At 46.6% G+C, this 11,479-nt stretch overlaps 1 protein-coding gene across 1 annotated transcript in view; it reads right to left on the bottom strand.

The window, feature by feature from the left end:
* Positions 1-11,479, bottom strand: part of LOC103207646 (spermatogenesis- and oogenesis-specific basic helix-loop-helix-containing protein 2-like) — a 137,454-nt gene that overhangs the window by 36,199 nt on the left and 89,776 nt on the right. The window contains exons 13-14 of the mRNA XM_007953293.1: positions 10,844-10,937; positions 8,884-8,988 (exon numbers count right to left, since the gene is read on the bottom strand). Coding sequence (XP_007951484.1) covers positions 8,884-8,988; positions 10,844-10,937 — 199 coding nt within the window. The remainder of the gene's footprint in view (positions 1-8,883; positions 8,989-10,843; positions 10,938-11,479) is intronic.

Raw genomic sequence — 11,479 nt, 5'->3', positions numbered from 1 at the left:
CAAAGCCCAAACCACACCCACTGCCGTGGAGTCCATTCCGACCCACAGCGCCCCTAGAGGACAGAGTGGAACTGCACCACAGGGTTTCCAAGGTGTAATCTTTATAGAAGCAGACTGCCTCATCTTTCTCCCATGGAGGGGCTGGTAGGTGCCAACCACCAACCTTTCAGTTAGCAGCTGAGCACTTAACTGCTGTGCCACCAGAGGAGCCTTCCCCAGGTACCCCCCCCAAAATAAAAGACCACTGCCACTGAGCTGATTTTGACTCATACCAACCCTCATTGGGTTTCTGAGACTACGTTTTTACAGAAGTAGATCACCTCATCTTTCTCCTGTGGAGCAGCTGGTGGATTTGAACCACAGACCTTCTGGTTAGCAGCCAAATGTCTTAGCCACTGGAGCTGCTCTTCCCCAGGTAATGGATTAAAGTTCTCTGACGCTCTTACACTAAGACACAGGTCTGTGCACCCATCCCTTGACTCAAGGTGGACCTCTGAGTGCTCTGACCTATAACAGATGGAAGAGGAACAGCCAGAACATTCCTTAGAAGGGGGGATGGGGAGACTTCATCTCAGGTACTTTGGAGATGTTATCAGAGGGGACCAGCCCCTGGAGAGGGACATCACACTTGGAAAGGCAGAGAGTCAGCGAGGAACAGGAGGAGCCTCAGTGAGATGGACTGACACAGTGGCTTCAACGGCGGGTTCAAGTACAGTGATGGCCGAGAGAATGGCGCAGGACTGGGCACCGTTCCGTTCTGTTGAGCCTGGGGCCACTCTGCGTCTGTGCTGACTCGGTGGCACCTGACAACAACAGCACCACCACAAGAAATGAAACGGCCCCGGGCTCCTTCAGGGCCCTGGACTTGAAGACGGGCAGCTTCTCCTCATCTTGTGGACACTCTTGGGAAGCTCTGCACTGCTCTGTTAGAAGTCGGACAGCCCTGAGACTACCATGCCAGAAAGGCTTCAGGTGACAGCCCCATCTGAGCTCAGCCCTGAACCGGCATCTACTAGGCTGTCCTCCTGACTGACCCACCCACCCACCAGGCGAATACCATCCAGTGGCCTTGGTCAACGTCACATAGGGCAGAACAACCGCCCAGCTGAGCCCTGCCCACACCATTAACCCATGAAACTCAACAACCAGGGCTGCCGTCTCAGTCTATCAATGACCAGTTAACTGTTTCAGGCCCAGCAACAGATGAGCAGGACCTGAGGGACTCCTCCCCCCTTATCCCTGTTTTCTTCTGGAATATTACTGAGTTCAGGTCTGTCCCAGCTTCACCAAAACCTCTCACCTCACCCAAATCCCCTATCAAACACCACACCCCTTCCCTCCTCCTTTCATCTCAGTGGCCACGTCTCTCTTCTCATCTTTCCACAATGGTGCTTCCTTCCCACCCACTCCAAGGACACAATTATTATTTTGTTGCTGTTGACAATGTATGGAGTGAAAGATACACCAGGGAACAGTTTGCACACGTACAAATGGGCGGCCATCCTCACACCCCTTTTCTGAGCTGCTGCTCCCCCACTGACTCATTCCACTCCCCCTAAGCTTCCTTCATAGCCTGTGTGCTGCTGTTGTCACCTTGATCCCAGATGTTGTTGTTATGTGCCATCAAGTCGGACCCGACTCATAGCGACCCCTCCTTGGGTTTCCGAGGCAGTATCACTACGGAAGTAGATTGCCCAACCTTCCTTCCGAGGAGTGGCTGGTGGGTTTGAACCGCCCGCCATCTGGTTAGCAGTCAAGTGCTTTAGCCACTATGCTACCAGAGCTCCTATAGATAGTTCTTTAAATGAACTCAATGCTCAAGTCAGGCAATCTGAACTAATTAAGCTATTGTTTGGACTTAAAAAGATTGCAGGGGATACTTTCCGTTTATGGTTTCAGAGTTAAGGGTCATCCCAGGGCAATAGTTAGTCCTGGCTCACTGACTCCAGAAAGCCCAGAGTCCATGAAAATGTGAAGTTCAGTTCTACGTTTCCCCCTTCTGAAGGGGGTTCTACAGAAGCGTTTGATCAAAATGTTCAGCAGTGGCGCCAGGCACCATCCAGTACCTATGGTCTCCTGGCAGAGGAGGCAGCTGTGCAGGGAGGCACCCGGACGCGTGTCCCACGTCCTCCCGGAGGTGCCCAGATGCGCGTTCCATGTCCTCCTTTTCCTGACTCTCCTTCCTTTGCTGCTCCAGCTGAGGAGAGACCAACCGTTGTGCCATCGATTCCAATAAAATTGTTTTTGCTGACAGCAGGGATATTTGTTGTCGTCAGGTGCCGTCGAGTTGGCTCCAACTCATAGCAACCCCGTGTACAACTGAACAGAACACTGCCCGGTCCTGTGCCAGCCTCACAATGCTTGCTTTACCTGAAACCATCATTGTTACCACTGTGTCAATCCATCTCATTGAGGGTCTTCCCCTCTTTTGTTGACCCTCCACTTTACCAAGCATGATATGCTTCTCCACAGAACGGTCCCTTCTGACATCATGACCAAAGTAGGGGAGACGAAGTCTGGCCACGCTCGCTTCCAAGGAGCATTCCGGCTGCACTTCCTCCAGGACAGATCTGTTAGTTCTTTCGGCAGTCCATGGGACTTTCAGCATTCTTCGCCAGCACCACAACTCAAAAGCATCAACTCTGCTTCGGTCTTCTTTATTCGCTGTCCAGCTTTCATATGCATACGAGGCGACTGAAAACACCATGGCTTGGGGTTGGTGCACTTTAGTCTTCAAAGCGACATCTTTGCTCTTCAGCACTTCAAAGAGGGCTTTTGCAGCAGACCTGCCCAATGCAATATGTCATCTGATGCTTTGACTGCTGTTTCTATTGGTGCTGATTGTGGAAACAAGTAATATGAAGTCTTTGACAACTTCAGTCTTTTCTCCATTTATCATGATGCTACTTATTAGTCCCACTGTCAGGATTTTTGCTTTCTTTATATTAAGAGGTAATCCATACTGCAGGAGCTCTGGTAGCATACTGTCTAAGGCACTTAACTGCTAACCAGAAGGCTAGCAGTTCAAACCCACCAGACGATTCTTGAAAGGAAGGTTGGGCAATCTAGTTTCGTAGTGATACCACTTCAGAAACCCAAGGAAGTGTCTCTGTGAGTCGAGCCTGACTCGACAGCACATAACAACAATCCATACTGCAGACTGTAGTCGATTTTCATCAGTAAGTGCTTCAAGTCACCCTCACTTTCAGCAAGCAAAGCTGTGCCATCTGCATATCACAGGTTGTTAATGAGTCTTCCTCCAATTCTGATGCCACGTTCTTCTTCATAGAGTCCAGCTTCTCAGATTATTTGCTCAGCATACAGATTGAATAAGTATAGTGAAAGGACACAACCCTGACGCACTCCCCTCCTGATTTTAAACCATGCAGTATCCCCTTGTTCTGTTCAAACGACAGTCTCCTGGTCTAAACACAGGTTCCTCATGAGTACAATCAAGTGTTCCGGAATTCTCATTCTTCTCAATGTTATTCATAATTTGTTATGATCCACACAGTTTAATGCTTTTGCATACTCAATAAGACCCAAGTCAACATCTTTATTTTTGTGATAGTTTTTGCTAAAACCCAAGTCAATTTCCATTCTCCCCCCACCTGACCTCAGGGTTGTGTTATACTCCTCAACATTCCAGGAAAGCGTCTTCTCCCCGATGCCTCACCGTCTTGGTCTCCTTCTTGTCTCCCTGGTAACTCTCTTTCACACTGATTTGCCTGTTCCACATATCTCGTGATGTGAGATCACACATTTGTCCTTTGTGACTGATGACTTCACTCAGCATCACGGTTGCAAGGTCCATCCATGCTGCATGCATCAGGACTTCGTTTCTCTTTATGGCTGTGTAATATTCCTTGGCATTATGGACCATTTTTTTTTTTATCCATTCATCTGTTGATGGACATTTAGGCTGTTTTCATCCTTGGTTTCGGTGAGCAGCACTGCAGTCAAAAGTAGTATACACGTGTCTGTCTGCATAGCTGCTTTCACATACCCTGCATATACCTCAGAGTGGAAATGCTGGGTCACACTGTATTTCTAGGTTTAACTCTTTGAGAAACTGCCCAACTGTTTTTGCCAGAGGCTGTACACCTTGCATTCCCCCTCCCTCCCCCCGCAATAGGGAAGCATTACAATTTCTCCACATCCTTGCCAACATCGTTGTTTTCCATTTTTGTTTTGGTTTGTGGTATGGATTGAATTGTGTTCCTCAGAGTTATGCAGTAATTCCTAGCCTGTGGAATTACTCTGGAAATGCATAGGAAAGCCTGTGGTCATAATTCCATTTGGAAAGGAGCTGTCTTCACTATGTCAATGAGGCAAGATTAGAGTTGAGTGTGTCTTGAGGCAATTTCTTTTAAGATATGTAAGAAACTGAACAAACAAGCAGCAGCTAAGATGGAGGAAGAGGGATGCCAAGCTACAGGAAGCCTGACCGGGAGCAGTCCTCTGGAGCAAGCAAGAGCGAGAGAGCGAGAGAGCGAGAGAGCACGAGCGCCTTCGCCTAGGCCATCACTCTAAGTTTGGACTTCTGGCCTCCCTACCTGTGAGAAAACAAACTTCCCTTTCTCAAACCACCCACCTGTGGCAGTTCTCTGACAGCAGCACTAGAGAACTCAGACTGTTCAGTGGTTGTCTTAGCGTCTTAGCGTCCCCCGAAGGGGTGAGATGGTGTTTGGTTACCTGGTACCACTCTAATAGAAACAAGAGTTTATTCTCTCACAGTTTTGGAGGATAAATGTCCCAGTTCAAAGTGCCAGGTTCTAGGGGCTGGGTGAAAGCCCCTCAGCCTTGGGCTTTAGCTCTGCTTCCTGCTCCTGACCCACTGAAGCTGAAGGTTTCTCTTCACTCAGCTGCTGGCTGGTGAAGATGACCAACCCAACATCAACAAGTAACAAGGCACAGTCCGACGTTACCAAACCACACGGCAGGCCGCTGATTCAAGTCCACTGACAGGCCTGAGATGAGCAGACATGGCAGGCTGCTGAATAACAAATGACTCGGCTACACGCGGGGTTCAAGCTTGCTAAAAGCTGCAGACCATTCCCAAAGCTTCTTTTTATATACTGGGAGAAGACCACATCCCTAAAGTGGCTACTCAGCTGCTCCAATAGATTCCACCATGGAGTTGATTGCCAGTCTCATCATGGAGAATAACAACCACCAGCTGCCCAGCAACCCAGCCAGGCCCAGCCAAGTTGACACACAACTTTACCACAATTCCACCCCCTGTCACCTTGGCACCTATACAGACTTCAGTGGGTGGTATCTGTACAGATCTCTTCACTGGGTGACTCCAGTCCCCTAGTTCCTGAGTGGTGACCTCACCCCCTTGGCCTGGCAGGTCCCATTCCCTCTTGGGCATGGCAGCCCCGCCCCCTCACTCTTGGGCAGCGGCTATGGCTCCATCCCACTGGCCCACATAAACGAGCAGCCCCACACTCCAGAACCAAGCTGGTGAAGGCCTGGCTCTTTGAAACCTAGGGGGCTGTGGTGGTTCAAGCCCCAGAGCCCATGGTCCTACCTTTGAGGCTGGAGGCAGCTCTGCTTCCAGTGTCCTTGGTCTCTCAGCTTCCGTCAGTTCATGCCGGAAGGCAACTCACTCCGCTGGAAATCCTCCTGCCCAAAAAGCACTCAGCTTTCTTGCTCCGTGGGCTGGCCAACCTGCTACTCCATTTCACGCTGGGCTCTTGGCCTCTGGGGTGGGACCACCACAGCCTCCTAGGTTTCAAAGAGCCAGACCTCCACCAACTTCGTTCTGGAGTGTGGGGCTGGCACTCACAAGGGCCAGCGGAATGGGGCCATAGCCGCTGCCCAAGAGGGAGGGGGCAGGGCTGCCACACCCAAGAGGCAGAAGAATGAGGCTCGTTGGGCTAAGGGGGTGAGCTCCACTCAGATGAACTAGGGCACTGGAGCTACCCAGGGCAGGACATGTGTATGGATGCCAAGATGACACCTAACTTAAGTACCACAGGTGGTATCTCACTGTGGTTTTGGTTTGTATCTCTCTAATGGCTAACACATAAGGAATAATGAATAAGGAAGATCGCAGAAGAATCAATGCGTTTTAACTGTGGTGTTGGCAAAGAATATTGCACATACCACAGGCTGCCATAAGAACGAACAAATCTGTCTTGGAAGAAATACAGTTGGAATGCTTCTAAGAAGTCAGAACAGCCAGACTTCATCTCTCGGACTTTGGGCAAATTACGAGGAGGGACTTATCCCTGGAGAAGGACATCACGCTTGGTAGAGGGTCAACAGAAAAGGGGCAGACCCGCAGGAAGATGGACTGACACTGTGGCTGCAACAATGGGCTCGCGCACAGCAGGGATTGGGAGGACGGCCCAGGACTGGGCAGGGGTGTGTTCTGTCCTACACAGGGTCACTATGAGTCAACGAACTGAACGGCCCCTGAAACGGCAAACAATGCTCATGACACTGAGCTTATTTTTCATGTGCTTATCAGCCATTTGTCCGTCTTCTTTAGAGAAAGTATCTATTCAAGCCCTTGGCCCATTTGTTGATTGGACGATTGTCTTTCTGTTATTAAGTTGGAGGAGTCCTTTGCATATTTGTGATATTAAACCCTTATCCAAAAATTTCCTCCCAGTCAGTAGGTTGTCTTTTCACTGTTTTTTTCCTTTTCATTCTCTTGATGAAGTCTTTTGATGAACACAAGTTTTTCACATGGATGAAGCCCCACTCATCTATTTCGTCTGTTACTGATTATGCTTCTGGTACCTATCTAAGAATCCATGGCTAAAAACTGAGGTCCGAAATGTCACCTCTGTTGGCTTCTGAGAATTTGTAGGTTCAGTCCCTACATTTAGGTCTTTCATCCATTTTTATTCATTTTTGTAGATGGTGTGAGGTATGGGTCCAGGTTCATTCTTTTTTTATGGAAATCCAGGTGTCCAAGGACCATTTATTCAAGACATTCTTCATTTCTCAGTGGATGGAATTAGCATCGTGTCAAAACTCAACTGAGTACAGATGGATGTATGGGTTTACTTCTGGACACTCAATTCTATTCCATTGGTTTGTTATCTCTTCTCATACTAGGACAAAACTGTTTTGCCTACTATAGCTTTATAGTATGTTTTGAGATTTTGAAGTAGGTGTCCTCCTACTTTGTTCTTCTGTTTGAAGGGTGATTTGGCTATCCAGGCTCCCTTGCAGTTATATATAACTTTAAAGATTGGATTTTCTGTTTCTGCAAAGAGGTCTTTTGGGATTTTGATAGTTATCATATTGAATCTATAGGTTTGCTATAGGCAGTATTTAACATCTGTACAATATTAAGTCCTTCAATCCAATCCACAGAATTTCCCTCCATTTCTTTAGTTTCTTTTTGTAATGTTTCATAATTTTCACTGTACAAGTCTTTCATTTCCTTGGTTAAATTCATTTCTCTCTATATATAGATAGATAGATAGACAAATACAGATAGATAAAGATATAGATATATGCAGTTGTAAGTGGAATTGTTTCCTTAATTTCCTTTCCAGATTACTCATTACTCACGCAGAGAGACACAGTGATATCTGCAGGTTGACCCTGTCTCCTGCCTCTGCTGGATCCGCCTAGTTGCCCTAGTAACCTCCTTGTGTATTCTTCAGGCTCTTCTACATAGGATGATGTCATTAGAAAAAAGGGATCCTTCTACTTTTTCCTTCCCAAACCTCCTTCTTCCCAATACTGATACCATTTATTTTTCTTGCCTAATTGCTATGGCTGGAATGTCTATCATTTCTTACTACAGATCCTGTTGTCATCCAAATTCAACTCACTCTCTAAAATCCTGCTAGAATGTTCACCCGAAGGTACAAATCTTCCCATACATCACCCTTTTGCTTAAAATCCCTTCATGGTCGCTTCATAGCTCAGGTGGACATGCAAATCCCTTGACATGATGCACCCTGGCCTTACCTGCTGCCCCTTGCACCTGTGCCCTGAGAGCCAACAATACTTCAATGAATTCCCTGTGCTCTTTGGTACTTGCAGCCTGGTGACCTGTTGTCTCCTCCATATGAAACACTCTTTGTATGATGTCTTCACCGAATTACTACCGACTTCTTGCTTCAAGTTCAGCTCAGCAGCACTTCTCCAGAAGGCTCCCTGCCCTTTGTCCTCAATAACTCTCCTGGTGGCTTACCTCACGCTCTCCTCTATCAGAAACATTCGTTGAAACATAACTGCCATCTGATGACCTCCTCAGAAGGTTGCTGAGGCCACCTTAAGGGTGGGCCAGTTTCCACTGCGTCCTCCGTATTCTGGCTCAGAAAGCTTCAAAAATGTTTACGAATCTCAGGGAACAAACAAGGGACTGGCACCCGCTGACCACAAGAACTTACATGTAGAATTTTAACAATACTACGAAAAAAATTATGGAATTCATGAAAGTAATTTATTCCTACAAAGGAATAATGCTAAAAAATAACTGTCAAAATTCACCTTGTTTCTTATTGGACTCCTTGGGCCTGGAGGACTCTATGACTATCATGCTGGGACATTCTTCAAACCTTGAACCAGACCAAACCCAAAGTCACCTTCATGCTAAATAACAACTGGCTCACAAAATAATGACTATCACCCATGAGTACCGTGCTCTTTCAAAAAATCAGCTACATGAGATCAAATGGTAAACAATGACTTTGAAACCAATAAGAATGTAATGGGGTGGGAAGGCAGGAAAACTAGACTAAGGGAAGTGGAACAACCAGAAGAGCAACAACAAGAGTGTTTCTGCATCATGGGGAAGGTGACCAATGTTCCTGAACAACTTGTGTCAGAATCGTGCTATGGGAATCCAAACTGCTGTACAAACCTGCACAAAAAAAACACAAGAATGCATTATGAAGAAATCACCTTCTCAGCTTTTCCTTGTTTGAATGAAGAGAACTCTTTTGGCATTTCTGGAGATCAGATAACGGACCCTTTAATTCAAGCTCAATGTCATCTAGAGATTTGGAGCTACAGAAAGAGAAAAAACAGGCCATAGGTTAATAAAGAAAACCATCAGTCAATTAAACAATAAGCACCCACACATGACCCAAACGACACTTCTGAAAATCTCTTGCTACATACCCAATGTGTAGTAAGTCACCTCACACATTTGGTTCAGAATGTTCCATTTCAGAATTTCAAAAGAACTTATTACCAATATCATCATAAACTGAATGACTGATCAAGACTCTAAAAGAATAACACACACTTCACCTGAGGATGTTGAGGTGATTCTGGTTCACAGCGCCCCTAGAGGACAGAGTGGAACTGCCCCACAGGGTCTCCAAGGCTGTCAATCTTCACAGAAGCAAAACCCAAACCACACCCACTGCCGTGGAGTCGATTCTGACCCACAGTGCCCCTAGAGGACAGAGTGGAACTGCCCACAGGGTCTCCAAGGCTGTCAATCTTCACAGAAGCAAAACCCAAACCACACCCACTGCCGTGGAGTCGATTCTGACCCACAGCGCCCCTAGAGGACAGAGTGGAACTGCACCACAGAGTCTCCAAGACTGTTTATGAAAACAGACTGCTTCATCTTTCTTCTGCAGAGCAGCTAGTGGCTTCAAACTTCTGACCTTTTAGTTAGCTCTACTCTGTCCTACAGGATCACTATGAGCACTTAACCACTGCACCATCAGGGCTCCCAACACACATTTACAGGATGGAAACATCCGAGCACATGAGTAGGACTATCCCAAGTGATGTGACAGTATTTGTCCTCCTGATGGAAATGCACATTCCAAGAGAAAAGGCACAACTGACACTCAGCCATGAGCTCTGGTGATGCAACCATTAAGTGCTCGGCTGCTAAATGAATGTTGGCTGCTCAAGCCCACCCAGCTCCACAGCAAAGACCTGGCGACCTGCTCCCCTAAGATTACAACTTAGTCAACCCTATGGGGCAGGGCTGGTCTGTCACATGGGGTGAGGAGGAGTTGACACTGCTCTGACAACACCTAATAACAGCACGTACATCCTTGTCCAACTCGATCAGCACAGGGCAGGGTGGGCTGATTTTAAAATGTGTCCGTTAATGTACATTTTCTGGTCCTGCTACTTTATAGCACTTTTCCAAGCACTTCAACATTTTGTTCTAAACAATTCTTTGCCAGAAACTTGCAAACTGACCTTAATTCTATTACTCCCAGAAACACGCTTTGGACGTGAATACTATGTTTATAGACAGTGGTAGGATTTTGAGGAAAGATAAAGATTTGAGATGACGAGTGATCACACAGCAGTTTAAGTAATAATACAAGAGAAACACGACACTGTCTAAAATCTCTCCAGCCTCGTCTTGTTCCAGGCTGAATACCTCAATCTCTTTGTGGTTAAAATGGTCAACAAGAATACCAACAAGAATACATGATTACATAACTGCCAGATTTCATCATTACATTAACTACCACACCACTGAGAACCACGGCCCCAGCAGGCAGACATATAACCTTAACTATCTCGGTCAGTATTACTCCCGCTGCACACTTCAGCATTTGTTACTGCCAGATACACGTCATTAATGTGGAAAATAGAGTAGATTTTTCACTCTGGTTATGGACATGAAATGTCAGATAACAGAACAGTAGGTAAGGAGAGGATGAACTTCGTCAATCAGTGCACAGCCCTGGGTCCCAGCTCAGATTCCAAACTCCAGAAAGGCCCTCCTGCCGCAGACTGACTCTTTCTTTGGCATCACCCCCAGCTCTTAATTTGGTATTCCACATTGAATGGGTTCTGCACAATTAGGATTATTATTATTATTTTTTAAAGAAATGTCCACAGTGAAAAATGACATTGTAAAAAAGTACAAAAAACTAACCTAGTGCTAAGACTGGCAGACAAATGTCCAGGCTGTTCGCTGCACGACGTCTGCAATCCAGGATCTTCCAGCCCCGCTGCACTCTCATTCGTAACTGAAAGTTTCAAAGAGGGTTTCAAAGAGGGTGACCACTTTCATTCCAGAATGGCTGATAAGGATGACATCACTTACATACACAGGCCCCAATCATACCAGCTGCCCCCTTCTCTCAGGGGGTCTTAGAAGCGGGAATTTTAAGAGAGTTTATATTTAAGTTCATGAAGCATGAAACCACCCAGGTTAGAAAGAAAAAATAAAATGTATAATATATAATAATAACATGAAAACCATTTACCCCAAGGATACTCTTTTTAACCAGAATCTAGTAACTTACAGGCAGGTGTGCTTAAAAAATACTCAACAAGTTTCACCAAACCCTTATTTATAGGCAGAAGCTCAGTTGCAGGAGTTAACCACTCAGCTGCTAAGTGAGAGGCAGGCAGTTCCAACGCACAAGGTAGTCCGCAGAAGGAGAGGCAGCCCGCTTCTGTGAAGACTGACAGCCTGGGAAACCCTGTGGGGCAGTTCCACTCTGTCCTCTAGGGGCGCTGTGGGTCAGAATGGACTCCACGGCAGTGGGTGTGGTTTGGGCTTTGC

The sequence above is a fragment of the Orycteropus afer genome, unplaced genomic scaffold (assembly GCF_000298275.1).
Source record: "Orycteropus afer afer isolate SDZICR_OR568_19922 unplaced genomic scaffold, OryAfe1.0 scaffold00384, whole genome shotgun sequence".
Lineage (NCBI taxonomy): Eukaryota > Metazoa > Chordata > Mammalia > Tubulidentata > Orycteropodidae > Orycteropus > Orycteropus afer.
The sequence above is the reverse complement of the archived record's forward strand: the minus strand, read 5'-3'. Positions and strand labels throughout refer to the sequence as shown.